Source organism: Dermacentor variabilis, chromosome 1 (assembly GCF_050947875.1).
Source record: "Dermacentor variabilis isolate Ectoservices chromosome 1, ASM5094787v1, whole genome shotgun sequence".
In the NCBI taxonomy this organism is placed as follows: Eukaryota; Metazoa; Arthropoda; class Arachnida; order Ixodida; family Ixodidae; genus Dermacentor; species Dermacentor variabilis.
The window spans coordinates 139120882-139141405 of record NC_134568.1 but is presented as its reverse complement, the minus strand read 5'-3'; the positions used below and the strand labels follow the sequence as shown (position 1 = coordinate 139141405).

The 20524-nt window shown below is 45.5% G+C and overlaps 1 protein-coding gene across 1 annotated transcript in view; it reads right to left on the bottom strand.

The window, feature by feature from the left end:
- The window catches only part of Cow (Proteoglycan Cow), a 66595-nt gene extending 62348 nt beyond the window's left edge, over positions 1 to 4247 (bottom strand). The window contains exons 1-3 of the mRNA XM_075695972.1: positions 3761 to 4247; positions 2954 to 3020; positions 2694 to 2796 (exon numbers count right to left, since the gene is read on the bottom strand). Coding sequence (XP_075552087.1) covers positions 2694 to 2796; positions 2954 to 3020; positions 3761 to 3901 — 311 coding nt within the window. The 5' untranslated portion in view covers positions 3902 to 4247. The remainder of the gene's footprint in view (positions 1 to 2693; positions 2797 to 2953; positions 3021 to 3760) is intronic.
- Between the last annotated feature and the right edge of the window lie 16277 nt (positions 4248 to 20524).

Below are 20524 nucleotides of genomic sequence, written 5' to 3'. Positions count from 1 at the left end.
ATACATACAGGGGAGAGCACAGGTGTGTGGCACCTGAACACACACAATAGAGTCCCCAATATAATGTTCATTACACAGTACAGCAACAAGGGTGCTGGCATAAGGGCCAGTCACTTCTCAAGTCAGCTGCAACTTAAAGCCAGTTCTGGCACTTTTCAACTTACATGGTAATTGAGAAAGCCTGACCACAGGTATGTACTATTAGTATGTCAAAAGAAAGGACCACATCGGAAAGGTGAGAAGACCCAAAGGTTCCAAGAAACCCAGTTCTTGTAGTACTCCACTGCAGCTGTACACTGCAATGGATTACTACAAATGCATGCTCTGTTAGCGAGAAGAGTTTGGATTATGCTGCATCAACCAGTTTATAGCCAAACTACGAGGCACAGGGGTACAGCATGTAGAAATAATGTCTACAGAGGGGAGTGTATATATAGCAGGCACACTTTGTGAAGAAAGCTTTTTTTTAACTGTGGCTAGAAAGCATCAAACAGTTTATACATATACTGGATTATACCAAACCTGCCATTCACAATAATTTTTGGGTGGAAGGCATGCCATCCAAACTACAAAAGACAACTAATGAGGGCTCAGAGTACATATACACAGCAACACCTGGTGACAGCCTAGACATGCCCGTAAAGCTACAATTAAAGTGGTTCAATATAAATTAACATGCACAAGCTGCCTCCTGTGCCTCTGATCAGAAATTTAAATGGTTTTTTTCTCTATTGCCCTGCGTAAATAACCAAATATTGTATTCTAAAAAAAAAAAAAAACAGAGAACACCACTATATGCTTCACTTGTTTCTTCATGTTGCAGGATCCATTACTTTGCCACCAGTAGCCACAAATGAGAACACCAAATTATGAAACATGCAGATGACAAGAACAGCTATACCTTCAGTATGCAAAGGAACAACTAAAGTAAGAATTGGTGATACTAATGGAAATTTAGAAAAAACAGATTGTCCTACAGTTTGTAGAAACTTCAGCTCTTATTCACTGTCTTTTCTTAAGTCATTAAGTCTATACACAAAACATTGAGGCATTAATGAAATGCCACATCAGATACCTGCATGCAGAGAGCTGCGATAGACAATGCATAACCACAACCACTATCACTACACTACATTGTCTTCTTTCACTATGGGCACCCCACCACATATTTGCCAGTGATGAACATGAAGAGATCAAATAACGTAAGGAGGAAGGGGGGATGCACACTTTGACAACCTGTCCAAAAATAACCATCCTCAACAATTGATTCAAGTCTTGTGTAAAACACCGTATTCATAATGCTGGATGCATTCATGATGATAATAATACTGATAAATGAAGATTGCAGAGCCAGCAATTCCAGATGCCCAAAATGATGATATGGCATGAACCCTATCAGCAGTGGGTGAATATTCTTCAGCACCGTTTCAAGAACCAGCACAGTGACACACGCAAATATGTGCATTTAAAAACAACATTTTCTTTCACATGCTGCTTCTTATTGTTCAATGAGAAGCACTGTTACAGCACAAAACAAAGCACCAACTCAGTTACTGATGCCGAACTTTGAGGTCCAAGTTTTCAAAGGTAATTTATTGTTAAAATTTCACCCTCAAATGCTGAGGCACATATTCTATAACTTCATGACTCTGTGCTGTGAAAAGTGAACTCACCTTTACTTACATCCCACTAAAGTGGATCCATAAATTACAGCATAACTCATTCATCTTTGCCAAGTGTTTAAAGCCTTTCCTTCCTGTACATTTCATGGAATGTATCCATGGTAGCAGTGAATTACACAATTGTTGTGTATTCATCTCACAATGCTCATCACCACTTCCTCTGATAATTCACTCCTCTGGCACCCTCTATTTAACAGCCTCAGTCAATGCTGAATGCCTCCAGATAAGCGATGCCATTAAAATAAATATATACATTGATCTCCCATATTTAATAATTTCAGTTCTGTAGCTGTCACTGTTCAAAACAAACCTCACCTCAAGGACCAAATGGAGCAAATAAAAAATATAGCAGGCACTTTCCCATAATCTCCACGGGATGTTTTCGCATTTCAATTCATAAACTAACTGAAGAGCAGGTTACTATGCTCACCTTCTCGTAGTATAACTTCTATCTTAGCTCTTGGTGTTTATGTACAAGAAACGCTCCATAAAAAGTTTTTTTTAGAGAGGTGACATCCAGATTAAGTGATTGAATAATGACAGAAGTGTTGCATGAGAAAAATGCCATCACCATGAAAGCAAGAATTTATTACGCTCACCTTCCTTAAATACCCTTGAAACATTAAATTTGATTTGTCAGGTTGAAAAGAATAATCCTGCCTTCGTTTTGTTTCCAGAGGGGTGGTACCTGAACAATATAATTGGTGATACAGAAGCATAATGCATAAATGGAAGCTATATATGATATGTGCACTGGTTCTGAAGGATAGCAAATAAATATTTGTTTAAAACAGAGTATTTAGCTTTGCACTTGAGCATTACAGCAGCCGATATAGACATTTTCATTAGTACACAATTTGCTGCTTAAAGCTTCCCCTGTTCCAGTTCATCCAGTTTATAGGATTGAATTTACATAATTGACAAGAAAATACACAATATTCATATGCCCAACAAGTAGATACACGCCATCTAGGTGATTATACAATATATTATAAGGCACGAATGTCTTACTTCATCTTCTTGACTTTCTTCGCACTGACACAGATAGCGGTGTTTTCATCTTGAATCAAGCACTCCTGTGTCGGCTTGCACTGAACGGTGCGACAGAGGTCGGCTGCAACACCATGGAGTAGAACATTAGACACAGATTGAAACACACAAAAAAGCTGCCGTTAAGCTAAACTTGCATCAAGGCTTCGTTAACATATTGAAACAATTCCTTTTTGTTCAGGCAGTTAATCGCAAACATTTCGACAAGTTATGTTACTCACCGTCGGCGAAGGACCAAGCGTTGTATGTCGCTTTAAGATCTTTCGTGGAATCCTTCTGCGTCGAAGTCTAAAAAATCAAAATAAATACAAACAACACAGTAAATATATTGGTGCTACCTCTTTCCTCTAGTACGAAATCCTGAGAGCAAGACATCCGATCTTGACGTCGTGGGCACTTGAAACGCCCCACATACGCGCGTCTAGCTCAGTATCTGAGCTTGCGCGGCGATCCGCGAGAAAATACAAGCAAAATAAGTAAAAAACCGATGCGTATATTTCCTTTCGATTACCCGCAGCAACTGCGGGCGGGCCACAGAACATCTGAACGAAAACATGGTTAAAGCATCGGAAGGACGTACGCTCCATCAGGAGCAAAACAACTCTCCTCTACTATTGGGGATATAGCAACCATAAACGAAGGTTTATGTTTTTCGCAAGCAATATATAATTGAACACTTCTAAGCGCATAATATCTAGTACGGTCTCTTATTTTTCGTAAATACGTCATGCCCAAGATAAAACACAACCGATAATAAACGGGCTTTTATTATCGGTGGCGTTCGATACACATTCCTTTCTCATCGCTAGAGGAGGGCGACAAGTAGGATATTAGTAATTTGCTCTCGCAGTAGGAACAAGCTATCGCAACTAACGGGCCAACACAATTATGCCTGCACAAGCGCCAGCGAATCGTGACAAGCAGTGGGCGCACGAGATGAAGCTGCATCTTTAAGAAATACCATCAGTGTGATCGCAAAAAAATGAAGCGCAGGAGCAGGTCAGCGCTGCTTCCTCCGCACGACTCACCTCATCTCGAGAGTGCTCCTCGAACTCGAAGTCCCATTCCTCGGAGTCTTTAGATTTGTCCTTAATGGTAGACGAGTACGCTGTGCAAAGAAGAGACGCCACAACAACTACCCAGAGCCACGCCTTCTTGTCGGGACGCATCGCTCCTTCCCAGCGCCGATCGGCTGCAAGTTTAGGCTTAGACCTTTCGCAACCTCACTAACACCGGATCAAAGCGGCGGATGCGAAGAGCTGCGCGCACAGACTCTCGACCTTTCACATAAGTCCGTCAGCGCGTTGCTCGATCCCCTCAAAGTTTCGTGCAAATGGTTCGGACTGGTTAACGGCACCCACTGGCTTTAGCAAGAAAAAAAGGCTGCGAAAGAAAAGAGAAATGGGCTTCGATATTACAGAGAACCCCGTCTACTTCACGCGCGGCGACTCTCCTAAAACTCAAGCTGGCCAGCTCCGACCGCCGCTGCGTCGGCTCCGCTGACTCGGTTGTAGTTATCGGACTCTGTGCCAGAGGGCTCTGAAGTGGTGCGCGCCGGCTTCATCGATTCGGACGTCGGCCGTGTCCTGTTATCGTTAACAAGCGATAGGTATAGGCACGCGCACACACGCACACGCGCACACTACCGCACGGGCGGTTGCGCGTACTAAACGCACCTGGCGCGCTTCACTTTTCAGCCTCCCCGTTTTGGTTTTGTACGCGCGTGGGCGTGCGATCTGTGGACGCGAAACGATGATCTCGAAAGGGTACGCGCTTGGGGGGTTAAAAGGGTTTCTCTGTTCTTTCCCCTTTTATTTATTTTGTGTGGCGTGGTGGGAATCACTTCGAACATGCGGGCGGAGAAAAAAAAAAATAAATAACATGAAGGGAAACTTGAGCTGTACGATTCTGACTGAAACAGAAAACCAAAAGAAAATTCTAGCTATCCTTATTTTTAGCTATCCTATCCTTGATAAAATTTTATTTTTCGTTATTTCGAAAACTTATCCGTCATTTATGACGGCACAGTGCTAGGCATAGCACGAGGTCGCGGGAACGACTCCCGGCCACGGCGGCCGCATTTCGATGGGGGCGAAATGCGAAAACACCCGTGTATTTAGAACGTTCAAGAACCCCAGGTGGTCGAAATTTCCGGAGTCCTCCACTACGGAGTGCCTCATAATCTAAGTACCAAAGCCACTTCCCCAAAGTGGTTTTGGCACGTAAAACCCCATAATTTTAAAAAAAGTGCTAGTCATAGGCGCCGACTGAGGTGTTGGTGGGTGAGGGGGAGGTGCTCCGGGCTCGAGCCCCGTCCGGAGTTTTCAGGGGGGGGGGCTCAGACCCCCCCGGCGATGCCGCAACCCCCCCCCCCCCCCCCCCACCCCACCTAACGTTTCATTGCCAGAGTTTTGTCACCCACGTCTTTCGAGGTTTCTTTTGACTTGCCTCGACATTTTCACTTAAAATTTTATTGTGACTAATAGCTTTTATTGGATCATTGTTGTCGCGGACGCGCACGGATTTTAATTCATACTTTGCTTTATTTCTGCAAATGATGATAATAGGACAACAAGCGCATTAGAAGTACCAGCGGCGGCTGCCTTATCCGTATTTTCTGACTTCAACACTGTTTTGAATTTCCATTGTAAACACCATGCACATACACAATATATTTAAATATATGCACAGGACAAAGTTTATTATATTCTTAAAGAGAAGGAGCTAGCCAATTAACAATTGTGTCTAAAGGTATGGATAGCTTATGCCTAGAGAATGAATATGTTGCTGCATATTCACCTCGCTTCAAAATGTTTTGTGGGGTTTTTTGACCCCTAAAAAAACCTGTAGACTTTAGCGACCCCTTCGGCAGAGTCTTTTATCAACAGCGTGTAAAATGCACGTGAATATATGTGTTTCAGTATCACTTCTCTTTCTAGTGAGCAAAGCTAACGACTCATTAAAGCTTTTCTAATAATTTACAACATTTTTAGGGATAGAAACATTGTCACTTGCACGCAGAGGTCATAAATCTATACGGTGTCCCAATTAACTATATTGCACCAAGATTAAAAAGAAAAGCAATGCGTTACTCGAAGAAAACCTAGTGCATATTGTTTCCACTGCAGTGGAGTGGCTGCCAGTAATTTTTTCGCTACTGAGATTTAATTAGGTAATTGTAATTAATTATCTAACTCGAGACGTACAATCATAGTTCTCAAAGTGTGAATGAGGCATTTGTAGGCGCAGCCAAGGGACATCTAACTGCATTATTTTCAGCGACGTACTAATTGCGTACTAAATTTTTCCGACTGATAAATAAACCTTGCGAAATATGGCGAATACAACGTGACCGCGCTCCCACTCGCATCGTAAAGCAGCGCCCTCAAACAGGCTCCTTCTGAGTTAGCCAGAACGAAATGAAGGAAATAAAGAATAAAAAAATCACCGCTCAAGCACTCCGTACACATGTTTAACGAGTGAAGCTGAAACGTGTGGCCTGGGCGTTTATCAGTGGGTCAATCCCTACGGTTCGTCAATCTCTAACGACGGCTTGGTAGGCTGTCGGCAGGGGCGTAGCAGGGGGGCGGGGTGAAGGGGGGGTGCTTATGGGGCTTCAGTCCCCCCCCCCCCCCCCGAAGTTTTTTCGTGCTGTGATGCACCGCCAACCACAACAACCCACGGCGCCGGAAATCATTCTGGATTTTCTCTAGAATGTATTTTTCGCGCCCGAAAAAAAACATTTCGGCGCGAAGATTGTGAACTCAGGCTGGATTTCGTGGCGACGTCCATTCACCTGGAGTCACAAAGCGCAAAGATCCCCATCCGAGCACAAAGTTTCAAGGGCGCTTTGATGGCGAGCGGACCCGTCGCGGCATCTCGCAGAGGCCGCAGAATCTACGGAACGCATTTCAATTAAGAAACTTTAGAGGTATAAAGATCAGATAATGTTTTGATGCGAAAGGTGCACTGACATTTCCAAAATCATGCTTTACATTTTCATTTCCGGATCTTTGTGGGTTTATTGCTCTCATTAACATTTGATGCCAAAACTGCATTTACTTTTCTAACGTCGTACAACGGACCATACAACGAAACAAGCCAAATCAATACACTATCAGGCAAGTTGGCAAAGCACGCAGCGAGGTCCGATGAGCCGAAGCGTTGTGATGGTTCATATTTGCCATCATGTCACAGAAAACAATATCAACATCTCTTTCACCTGCGCCAAAGCATCCATGCATGTCAGGACACTAAAGCCAGCAAAGGTAACTGCGTTCTTGTTTCTTTTTTCTACTTTGAATTTATCAGCGAGGACACATTGGAGCCTCTCCAATTTTTCGTTCTCGCTACCCGCGGGCTACCAGAGCCATGGCCAGAGGTCACGAGTTTTTCATGTGTACCCTGACAACCGCGCGGCGTGCTGTGGTGCGCGTTAGTTCCCCCCCCCCCCCCCCCACACACACACACGCATAAAAAGACATTGTTGCCGCGCAGCGAATTGTCGCATGCTGAAAGTTCGATTTTGTTACTACTTTTGCGAAAAGTAATGAGCCACGGGACTCTTCGCTTGCCGGATACTCTTACTACATTATTGCGATAGCAATAGGTGGACACTGAAGGCGCATTCCTGTCGTCGCCGTCATGTTCCGTATATGAAGTCCAAGGACGATAACATCGTCAGCGCGCGCCGCATGCTGTATGTGCGAGTGAAAGCGTAGCGGGGGGTGGGGGGTGGAGGGGGGAGCTGATGATGGTGGGTCAGTCTTGTGTGCGCAACGGAGAAATGCGGGAAGGAAGCGCGCCGCCTTCCGTCGCGCGCGATGCATCGGGGGAGTGGAAGGAGGGGGAGGGGTGCGGGCCTTAGGATTCTGTGATCTGTGAATCTGTGATTGCGCAACATGTTTATTTGCCTTGTTTTACGCATTATACAGGGTGTTTTAGCTACACTCTAAGAAAAGTTTACACCCTTTGGAGTGTATATTTGCCACACAATAATAATCGTCACCTGTCTTGCTCACATTTCCTTTCTTGAAAACGCTGCGCTCGTTACTTTACTGTCGGGAATGCTATGTCATGCTGATAACGCGCATGTCGTTCGTCACTGGAAAGTACCGGGCTCGCCGCGTTAAAGAAAGGAAATGCGGACAAGACAGATGACGATTATCGTTGTGTGGCAAATATACACCCCAAAGGGTGTAGCTGTTTTTAGAGTGTAACTTTAGCCAGAGTTTAAAAATATGCCGATGCACTCTAACACGACGCGACCAAATGCATGTTGCTCACTTTTGTATGCATCACCCGCCGTGGTTGCTCAGTGGCTATGGTGTTGGGCTGCTGAGCACGAGGTCGCGGGATCGAATCCCGGCCACGGCGGCCGCATTTCGATGGGAGCAAAAACACCCGTGTGCTTAGATTTAGGTGCGCGTTAAAGAACCCCAGGTGGTCAAAATTTCCGGAGTCCTCCGCTACGGCGTGCCTCATAATCAACAAGTGGTTTTGGCACGTAAAACCTCAAATATTATTATTTGTATGCATTGTGTAGCTATTTTTGTATTTTGTATAATTAGATAATTAGTCAAGATTGATCGACTAGCTTCTGAAGCAACAAGACTAGTAAAAAATTCAAATTAGAAAGTTTCAGAGCGCTTTGCAAAGCGTCGGAATAAACAGTTTCTGTCTTTCTATCTATCAGGTATTAGTGTTTTTCAACTCACTGCGGATTCCCGCGAAATACAAAAAACACAACGTGACATGCCCGCTTGCGTGTCGTGATTGCACTGTTCCCAAGCTTTCCGCGCATAAACAGCCATAGGTGCACTAGCTTCCACTTAAAAAGCGACAGAGCAACGACGCAAGCGTTGGCTACTCGATTTAAGCTAGCAACCGTTATCTCCTGTGCTGTGTAAAGCGACTGATGGACGTGGTTGTAGTGGTAGGTGGCAATTCCACCTACGACTCCAGAAGCCTTACAGGAGAAGATAATTGAAGTCTGCCACAGCATTTCACCGACGGTGCTCAAGGCAGCGACAACACGCGTTCTCAGAAGGTCCCAGTGTTGTATCGCTGCAGAAGGTGACCTATTCGAGCGCTTGCTGTGAAAGCGTACGAAAAATAAACGTAAATTCAGTGAAAGACTGCGTCTGGTCATTAATGATACTCTTACTCCACCATTTTCAGCCTTCTGAAAACTGAGTTTTTTTTTATTTAGGGACGCTCAATTTGCTTACAGCTATCGCGAAATGACGGACCTGTTGCTTCCGGCAGCACAAGCGATAACCGCTGCGTCTGCTTATCGCTATAACGACCTTTTGCGAGGGGAGCACATCGCTGGTGTAAACGGCACAGCGGACGCCTACGTGGTAGCCCTGCCGCCTTTTAAGTGGTAGCGCGCCTATGGCTGTTTGTGCGATGAACGTTGGGGAGCAGTGCAATCATGACGCGCAAGCGGGCATGTCACTAGTTTTGTAGTTCGCGGGCATCATCAGTAAGCTGAAATACACTAATACCTAATATATACAGTGGCGTAGCAACAGGGGGGGCCGGGGCGCCGTGGGCCCCGGGTGCACGGGGCCAGTAGGGGGGGGGGGGTGTCATATACGTCTGAAGACACCCGAAAATTGTCGATATCCTCGCCTTGCTCGACTACACGCGGGGGGGGGGGGGGGGTGACAGAAGAGCTAAGGGCCCCGGGCGCGAGACGACCGAGCTACGCCACTGAATATATACATAGAAAGACAGAAACTGCTTATTCAGACGCTTTGCAAACCGCTGTGCAATTTTTTTCCCTAACTTCGGTACTTCAGAAGTTGGTTTATTAATCTTGACTAAAAATCTAATTAAGCAAAATACAAAATATAGCGTGACACACCACGTACAAAAGTGAGAAACATGCACTTGGTCGCGTCGTCTTAGACTGTATCGGCATATCTTTAAACTCTGGCTAAAATTAGCTGAAACACCCTGTAAAAAGTGACTTTTGCTTAGATACGTAGATTTATTGGTTACTTATACGTATTGTGAGCATTATATTAGCACTTCATCTTCCTCATCTGTACATATTCATCATCATGGCCAGCGTCATCGTCTTCAGCGCGCGACCGGCGCAATAAACCGTTGAGGCTTAACAGCTGTCTCGCAAGTGGTGGAGGTGCGGGGTTTAAATCTTGTTTTTTATATGTGATCTCTGTTGCGACTACGATTTCGGTGTAGTTACAATACGCAACCGGTGACAGCTGCTCCTGTGCAGTACATCGGAATGAAGGACAGCGTCACTGAGGTATTTCGCTGGCCGTTGCATATGTACAAAAATGTAAGCAAGGCTTTTGAATGACAAAGTATCATTTGTTTGTCCTCAACTTGTTCATTTCACGGCCTTTACATTTATCATATCAGTGGCATGCACTGCTTTGCTGGTTTCGCACTGATATAGTTCTAAACTTCGTGTGATATTTTCTTTCTTAATAAATACACAAACAACATGGAAGCATTGATATCAGTTATTTCTGGCACAATTTTTAGGACATAAGAATGCATTCTTTTATGAAAAAATACATATTTTAATTACTTGTCTTGACAGTGCGTAGCGTTCAAGAATTTGTTTGCAGCATCTTTGGCAATTGCAATGCTGTTATTATTCATGTACTTGACCCCTCGACAAATTCTGTGAGGAGGCCAAGCTCCAACGTGAGTCCCCCCCCCCCCCCCCGAACGAAATTTCTGGCTACGCCACTGGCTGTCGGATCCTCATTACGCAGTTGCTGCTTGCGCTCGGCTGCACGAGCCTGTTCTTGTGTCTGGGCTGCAGCATCGGGACGGCTTAGACGAGCTCGTTCCCGGTTCTGCTCGCAGCGTTGCTGATAAAAAGCTGCCTGCTCCTCAGGAGTACGTATGACGCGTCACCTACCCATTTCGGAGCCAGAGAGAAACTGCGGTGAGCCCGCTTGCTTGAAAGCATTTATTGAAAACAAAAAGAGAGGTGGATCCCTTAAGGAGCTCCGCGATGGGTGGAGTCCCTATTCCGGGACCCCATTGGTACGAGCCGCCAGCTTAGCCTTCTGGGCCTGAAGGCTCGAGCAACCGAGCAGCGTCACCTCCCACTCCTCTCGGGTTGGGTTAGGGTTGAGGGAAAGAGCTGAATTTAGCTGACAAGCCCAAACCATGTGGTAGGTGCCAGCCACTTCCCACAGTATTGGAACTTGCCAGTGAAGGAACAATCGAAATGTTTCAATATTGCCGGGCACAATAAAGTGTTAGTGAAAAGTCGGATCAAGATTCATTCATTAGCCTTGCCAAGCCCTTTTGCAGGAGTTGGGTATTGGCGATGCCTATCTTTGTAAAAGGTCGTGATATCTTTGAATCACGACCTTTCAGGCACTCACGGTCTAACTGGGACGCCCGGTAGATGAGTGCTCGGGCCGCCGTGTTCGCGGCTTCATTCCCTGCTAGGCCCTGGTGGCTCGGAGTCCAGACCAGGCAATGGAGGGTAGGATCAATTCTGCCGTTGCTATAGTTCTTCAATATTCGTTCCCCTAGTGGGGTGATCCAACCAGCTTCATAAATTCGACAGGCCCCGCGCGAGTCGGTTATGATATATTGAGAGGCAGCTACTCAGAGGCAGCTATAGGGCAATAGCTACTTCTTCTGCACTTGTTGAGCCCGAGGCTTTGAAAGTGAGCCCATCTACTTGCTTTTCCTCGTGGACGACCGCTGCCGTATACCACCCCCCGCGGCATGGACCGGCCACATCCACGTAGAAGGCTTCGCGTTCGTTGCCATAATGGCGTTGCAAGGCGTCCGCCCTCGCCTGGCGACGACCACTGTGGTCTTCCCTATCCATCTTTATGAGGAGGGTGTAAGATTTGTCGGACGATCCCACCGCTGTTACCAGTTGTAGGAGTTGTCGGACGATCTCGCCGCTGCCGCCATTTGTAAGATTCGGAGTCGGGCTTGTAGGACGATCGGAGGAACATGGGGCGACAGGACTAGGCGAACAGGGTGTATTTACAGAATTTACATTTTAACATGGGATACATTTACACAGTCTAGCGTGACTCCCAAATGGAGCCCGTAAGACGAACATACAGCATACGAGCACATTGACGAGCACAGAGCACGACGACGAGCACGAGCACACCTTAGCAGCCGGACAACAGCCGTTTTTAAACACTTCGTGTTCCCTAGATCCCTAGGTGAGGCAAAACGTTCGACGTCATCGTAAACAAGCCGCCTCTCTGCGGGACGGTTTACACACACACACCCACACACAGGTTTCAGTGCCCCCTCCGAGGGCAGACAACCTTCGCAGCGCAGTCGTCGTGGTGTCCATAGTCCTGCGTCCCCGTAGCCAGGTGGTCACGCCCGACCCCAGTCGGCGCCTCTAAATTCCAGAGCGGACCTAGCGTAGTGGCCTCCGCCGCTGCCCATTGTTTGGCGTCTTCAAAGGCCCGTGAAAAGGCACCGCAAGGCATCTCCTTCCAGGAAATCCCTCTGCTTCAGCCGAACCGTGAAGGCGTTGGCGATTTCACTAACCATAGCTGATCGCGTTTAGTCATGCGGCGCCGAGGGGTTGTTGACGCGGCACCTCGCGGCCCTATACGAAACGAGTCACTGCGGCAGGTGTTGAAGGCTTCCATGTTCTCTTAGGGGAAGCTCGCAATGCTCGCAGCTGCAGCTAGCTGAGAAAATGTTGACACCCCGGCAGGCCATTCCTAACAAGGGGTCGAACTCTGATGGTGCCTCTCCAGAGTTCGGGCACTGGGACCCGCTCCTGAATGTGAAAGCTGTGTTTCAAGTGGAGCCGGTCCAGCAAATGCCGTTCCGACTTTGTCTGAGCTAGACGTGTGTATTGGCTGGTAAGGTGGGCTTCCTTGAGCTCCTGAAAGGTGTTCACTACTTTCAAAGCGAGAAGTCTCGAGTTCGAAGTTGCGACAGGGATGTCAAGGGCCCTCTTCATCACTTTGCGGAGGATGACTTCGAGTTTGGCTTCACCATGTTTCCGCAGATGGAGATAGGGGACCGAATATATAATTCGGCTGGTTACGAAAGCATTAGCTAGCCGCACAGCGTCCCTGCTTTGTAATCCCCCTCTCTTGTTTGAGACACGCCGGACCATTCGGCCCACCTGGTCCACAACCTTACGGAGCTTTTCTAGTGTTGTGTCTACTCTTCTTTGATTGTGGATAAAGAGTCTGAGAATTCGGTGCGCCTTAGCGTCATGTATGGGACCTCTAGCCAAAGAGAGACGTATTTGTGTAGTGTCCTTAGGTCTAAGGTGCACAAATTCCGATTTGTTTGGTGCACACTGGAGTCCACAGCGTTCTGCGTAGCGATCCACTACGTGGGCGGCTGCTTGCAGGTTTTCCTCCATATGCCCTATGTTTCCCTCTGTGGCCCAGATGGTGATATCGTCGGCGTACAGCGCGTACCGCACGCCTTCAATACCGTTTAGGTGGGCCGGGAGATGCACAATCGCAAGGTTCAATAGCAGCGGGGAAAGCACAGCGCCTTGTGGAGTCCCCCTAGTACCTATTTCGTACGGTCCATATTCAGTGTCTTGGATTCTGACGAGTGCGGCTCGATCCGTCAAGAAATCCTTGATACACTCAAACGTGTTTTTGCCACAGTGGGTCTCACCGAGGTGTGCTAAGATAGTGCTGTGTTTAACGTTGTCGAAAGCTCCCTTTAGATCTGAGGCCAGGACAACTTTGTCGTTGTGAGGGTGCTCCGTTGGCTGTAGTATGTCGTGATTGAGTTGTAATAATATGTCTTGTGCCGACTTGTGTGGGCGGAAGCCGAACATGGTGTCTGCAAAAGTGTTACGGTTTTCCAAATATTCTGAGAGCCTATCTCGCACCATCGCCTCCATTAGTTTGCCCACACGCGATGTGAGCGAGATAGGTCTCAGGATGTCCGTGCTAATTTCCTTTCCTGCTTTAGGAATGAAAGTGACAAGGGATGTTTTCCAATCGAGGGGTATGGGAGTCTCCCCTTTCCATATGGCATTAATGTAGTCAAGAAGGGCTTCATACGCGCGATCTGGCAGGTTGGCCAGCAGTTTCACTGTAACCTTGCCCCGACCGGGCGCAGTGCCTCTCTTCATTTTGGCTAAGGCTGCCGTGAGGTCGTAAAGTTGGAACGACTGATCCATCTCTGGATTATCTCTGCCTGTATAGAGATATTCCTGACCTCGAGGGTCCTGTTTGGTGCAGAGATACTTGTCCCTTAAGGTCTTTGCCAGTTGTGTTGTTGTGCCCTGGAAATTGTGCAAAGCACGTTGTAAGTGTTTCTGTGTTTCTTCTCGCGATTGAGCGGGATCAATCAAGCTGCGGAAGAGCTTCCATGTATTCTTACCTGACATCTGTCGGGCTGCCGTGTTGCAGTGATCAACCCAGTTGGAATCAGCTAATTGAGAGGCATACTCGACAGCCTGCTGGGTCAGGTCTGTTATACGTCTTTTCAATATTTTGTTGTGTTTTTGGCATTTCCATCTTTTCGTGAGATTGCGGCGAGCTTCCCAGAGATGGAGTAAATGATTATCCACCACTGGGCAGTCCTCCGCAATCTGTATGCATGTCACATGTTTCTTGAGCGTTGTCATGAGATTTTGAGCCCATGAGTTGTACCCTTCTTTGAGAAGACTGGCTTGCGGCCGGGACTTACGGAAGGCACTCCAGTCTGGCAATTTCGCCTGAGTTATTGGCCTTTTTAGGGGCCGGGTATGAATTAAAGTGTTAAGGATACAGTGATCGCTTTCTAGCGTGTCTTCGGTGTTGTACCACTCAACGTGTTGTATATGTTTGGAAAGCGTGTGATCGGGACAAGTGTCCCGAGTCACGGAGTTTCCAACACGTGTTGCTGCGACGGAGAACAATAACGTCACTACTGGTGCAGCTAATCGCGCGCCTCTCTTTCGCTTTTTTTCGTGCATTCGCATGGGGTTGCGCTGGAGGAGTTTTAGGTGTACAGGCTACAGATGGATGGACGGACGAACAAATCGGCTAGCCATATACAGCTTCGCTGTAGAACATCATGATCGAGCTAATGCCTTATCTGCCGCTCCTCGGCCAAAGTAACAAGTCGCGTTTGGTGTTAGTTTGAAACAAGCTGTGATAGCTGTTGTCTTAGCGTAGATAAAGTGCACGGATGGTTTTTTCTTGCCGCAGAACCTATCACAATAAAAGCGAATTAACAACGTCAGTGCTAATGTTTAAAGGTGCGTTTTGTTTCGACCCAGTCGCCGTGTCTTTCTATAATGAGCAGACGGTGAAGATGATCTTTGCCTTGGGAGCTGCAAATGACAACAAGAGGAAGGCCAGGAATATATATTAGTCATGGAAGTGTGGCGGTAAACCAGATGCGTCGACTATCATCAGAAATAATGAAAACTTCAGGCAAACCAGCAGCTTCAAGAAACAGCGGCTTAGGACTCCATCATTGAGTCCTAGCCTACGCTCGGGTGCTCTAGCATTTATGGCCGTAAACCCTCATGTTAGCGTGCGGGGACGTGGATGCCCAGGTATCAATTTGCAAGTCATCAGTTAGGAGGATTCTAAACGACGGCCTTTCACCCGTACCTTCTTAACCAGCACCATGCTTGGAAGATAGATACCTGTAGAATCGTCTAGATTTCTCGAATATGGTCGTCACAAAAGCCGATTAATCACCGGACTTTTTGAGCAACCTCATGTGCACCGATGAAGCCAATTTTCATAGAAATGCCCACGTAAATTTGCATAATGTATACACTATTGGAGGGACTACAAAGCACACTGGGTAAAGTGCAATCGGCACCAGTAGCAATTGTCGTTCAATGTGAGGTGCGGAATTTACGCTGGTGCTATATAATCATTCCCATCTTCTTCGATGACACACTGACTGGACAGCATTACGTGGACGAAATCCTTGAAGGAGTGGTGGATGAGTTTCTCAAAGAAGTCCCGCTGTCACGTCTTCCACTTCTGTGGTATTAGCAAGATGGAGCACCAGCACACAGCAGCAGCCGAGCGCGAAAGTGGCTGGATGCGACTTTTCATGCTCAGTAGATTGGAAGGCAAGGACCTGTAAATTGGCCGGCTAGATCACCTGACCTCACTCCACTCGATTTCTTTCTTTAGGGTCATGTAAAAGATCGTGCTTACATGATCGAGACGGATGTCAGATTAGCTCAAGATAAGGATAACGGATGTTTGCCATATAGAATTCGAGCGTCAGTCATCAAGAAAGCCACTGAAGATGTGATGAAACGGACACAATACTGGCGTCGCTGCAAAAGGAGACATGTTCGAACACGTCCTCTAGGTAGTAGCTGGTGTTCAACGGACTTATGAATTCATAGATAATAAAGGCACGCTGAACTCTGATGGTCTTTCTTTTTTGTGCAGGCATCCTGATTGCCAATTCGGCTTATTTAGAAGTGGTGTATTTACTTTCTTGAACGCATCAGTTCTGCCTTTTCTCTACACCTTCGTCGCTTGCCGGTCTATTTCGCTTTTATTTTTTTACACGAACCTATTTTTGCAGCACGTATACACTTTCATGAACAATGAAACGGTCGATTTAATTTGGCTTTGGTCCGAAGCAAGTTTCTGGAGCGAAATATGCCTTCGCGCGCACTCTTTCGATGCGGTGCGAGCAAAGCCGGGATTTTGAAACACTCTATACCTATTACATTGCTTTTCGCATTTCGTGCCTGGTCAGAGCGGCACTTCGGCCGCGTTATCAAGGGCCTTTGTTATCAGTGTGATAAGGTGGCCTTAATGGACGGATAATATGTGTGACGTAGAGAGGAAGGAATAGCTGCAAAGCCGCGAAACCTGCTGTTGGTGCTCCTTTCGTGCCATTATCAAGGTGATGCACTGTCTCTTCGGGTTTGCGACAGGCAGTGTGCAGTTGTTTTCTATCAGCGTATTTGAGGGTGCTGCTTTATGATGCAGGTGGGAGAGCAGTCAAGTGGTATTTTTCATATTTAGTGAGCTTTGCTTGCCAGTCGAAAAAAAAAATAGCACGCGATTAGCACGTCGCTGAAAACACAGCAGCTAGATGTCATTTTAGGGCCTCTGGGGTTGCCTACAAATGCCTCATTGACACTTTGAAAATTAGGACAGTATACTTCTCGAGTTAGATAATTCCTTGCAATTACCGAATTGAATCTTAGTAACGAAAGAATTACTGGCGGCTACTCCACTGTACTGGAAACAATATGCACTAGGTTTTCTTCGAGCAACGCAACTGCTATTTTTTAAGTCTTGGTCCATGATAGTTGGGGCACCCTGTGTAATTCACTCAGTAACCCAAATGAGGCCCAGCCGGATTCACTCGAAATCAGAATCAACAGCAGTCATGCGCAAGTGCGCTTATACTCAGACTCACAGAAAAAGAAAGAAAAAAGGACAGAGAGAGGATGCAGTTTCGATGGAAAGGCGAAATAGTCTTAGTAATAGCGAAGTGTACTGCAATTACACGAAGGAACATTACGCCGCCGAGAGACACGAGATCCTTGGTGGTGCTAGAGGACTCAGGCTGTGAAATTGAACTGTCTCCTACTATGAGCCCTTTTAAATTCTCATATAAGGCTGTCAATTCAGTGAACAATTATACGAGGTCACACGAAGTTTCTTCAAACATATATATGGGGTTCGGAAAGCTGGTTGCCCCCCCTCCCCCCTCCGGGAAAATGAAAACTTTTCGCCTATGGTGCTAGGGATTGCTCACAGAAGCACCTTAACACCATGCTGATATGCATCAGCACGGTATTATAACGTGCTTCTCTGAGCAATAGCTAGCACTTACAAAAAGATTTCTATGTATATTCATGCATTTGGATTTAGGAAGCTTTAAAAACAATTAAAACAACCAAAACATGCATCCCAATGTACTCGAGGCCGCTCAAAACAATGTTCCAGGTAACGTACGCTATAACTCCACTTGTGCAGTGCAGCTGTTTGCTTGAACTGCATACGAAGTGATAACGGACTTTACGTCACTACTTACAGTGCATATTTAGTCGAATGTCGTCGTTACAGCTTTCGTTTCGTTTATTTCAAAAAATGATTTTCTAAACACATCTGTGGCGATAGTATACATATATATAGATAACACAATATCCTCCGCTGCAGTAGGGTACGTGAGTTGTCAATGATAATCCCAATGATAAAATAAGCAGTTAACAAAATCGCTGATTACCACTTCGTTAAATTGAGGCATGCATTCATATGAAAGGTTCGATGTTGTTTTTTGAAATTGTTTGAATATAATGATTAACACCGTGTTATTTATTTAGGATACGATCACTCGCTTGACATCTGTCATCTAAGCGAAGGGGCAGGGATTAAAGTGTACCATGGAAAGAAAGAAGGTAGGTGACGGGGATCACAATTTTGAAAATGTTTTGTTTTTCCGCAAATGAAAACAACGAAATAAAAATGATATATATATATATATATTGTTTTGGAGAATTAGAACACGGAAGAATGATTTTGAAATTACTTTTCGCTGCAGAAACTGATATTCACTTACATAAGAAATATACCAGTTGTTTCAGAGACGACTGTTTCCAGTTACTAAGGCAAGAAAAAGAAAATAATATCTAAGAAACAAGGAATTGTAATTTTTGCTGGCTAAGAAACGCAGCAGTGGTGGTCGTACAAAACTGCGCAATAATCGCCAGTAATATGTATTTCTTCAGGAGCTCAATCAATTAACTCTCACATCATTAATTAACCCCATACTCACCAATTAACTCTTAAGTAACCTTATAGAGAACATATCCCAATCGCGGAATTAAGTATATCAACGCGCACGCGCAAGCGCGCAATCTTCATAAGCGAAATTTAGCTCATAAAGAATTGCTTGCGACTACCGCACATGCTTGAAATGTGCTGTTAATGTCATTAATGTTCGCAAAAAAAAAGAGTTTTGTCTTTAACGCATTTTTAATATTTGAAGGCAGTCGCCGCCCGAAACTCCGTATATGGCGGCCCGAGACTTCCATCCAATCACAGAAAACTGCGCTGTCTCGAATTTTAGCGTTTATTCAGATTTAATATATATATATATATATATATATATATATATATATATATAGAGAGAGAGAGAGAGATTAAGACGTATTAATAAAAAGTAAACCAAGTTTGTTCCGTATCAAAGAGCAAGTTTTTATTTTACTTTCTTTAAGAATACAAATGTTCTTTTACATGAAGTTAGTGGATTTGTTTATGTTTGAGTTTATATGGAAAATAGATTTTTGACAAAATATTCACAAACATAGTTGCGCTGTGTTATTTCTGTACTTGTTTTCTTAGAACTTTGTGGCTGAGCTTTAACCGTGAAGCTTGCTGACAAACTTCAAGTGGCCGTCTTTCTTTTTTCCTTCGTCCTTTCCTTCTTTCTTTCTTTCTTTTTGTATCTTACCATGAACATTATCGAAAACCTTTCAGAAGTCGAAAAATATACGGTTCATTAGAAACCCAAAATCAAATAATGCATGCAAGTCGATAGCGAATGTAACCACTTTCGTCTCGCATGAGAACGGCTGTCAAAAACCGTGTTGACTGTGGTGGAAGGGCGAATCATGAGGGCGAATCAGAAAGTCCTTGCCCCTATTTTTTTAGCCAAAATAAGGTACATAAAGGTAATTACAAATATAACGCACTATTCTACGTATCTTACGCTATTTTCTCACATAGTCCCCACATCGGTTCAGACATTTGTCCCACCGTAGCACTAAATATGCGATGCCCCTGTCGTAAGGCAGCGAAGCACGCGGCCTCCCCGAACGCTCATTGTCATGCAAGTCTTCACGGCCTTTTCAGAACTCGCAACACCACCACCTCACACGTCTCAAAGCGAGACACCTTTCTCCATACGTGGGCTGCATTTCCCTATGGATTTTGATGGGGCGTTCTTCCCTTGCTCCGTAGGCACTTCGTTGCTCGTTCGCCGTGGACGTGTGAAGCACAACGGCGACATTCGATGATGATGATTATGACGATTTAATGACATCCTCTTTGAAACGGGGCAGTGAAAAACATTCACCTAGCCTTTTTGATTTAATCAGGTATGCTGCACATGCTTTTTATCTAGCATTTCTGTATACATCTCCTCTTTTTCCCCTTCAAAATCTACCTTGCACCGCTAGTCCTGACTGTAAGAGATCCGGTCGCATCAATCTATTCCCTGCTTTTTTTTTACACGAATACTCAAACGTCCCTTGACCGGTTGATGCTTCCGTCCGCTTTAAATACAAGCGCTTCTGGAAGGTGTACGTTACTTATACGGGTCTCGCTGGGTGAATCCCTTCGCATTCCGTAAGGATGTGCGAGTGGTCTTGGGATTTTGGCTGCAGCATACACGTGCCTCACCTTGTTGCGAATATTTGCTCCGGTATGATTTTCTCCTTAGGCAACAAGCTCGAGCCTCAAATAGCAAGGGACTTCCCTTTGTGTTATCGTGTAAACTTTCCCTTTTAATTTCTTCCTTCTAATTTCCCTTCTAATCTCCATGTTCTTTTTTGTTTCCATTCTTTGCATTCAAGTCGCTGTCTCTGTTTCTCTAACTTCCTTTCTGATGACTCTTGGTTGTCCATTTACACTATCAGCTACCCTACGTCAGTTGGCAACTTTCTTGTCCTCTTCCTACATTCTGTGTCCACGGTTTTCAGGTACATATACTTGTGCGCATTAGCAGCCCATTTATGTTGATCCATGTTCCTCAGTATTTCTTCAAAACTAATTTTGCTGTGTTCTTCTTAGACTTCAAGAGAGCCCCAGTGGTCTCTTAGAGCCAACTGACTT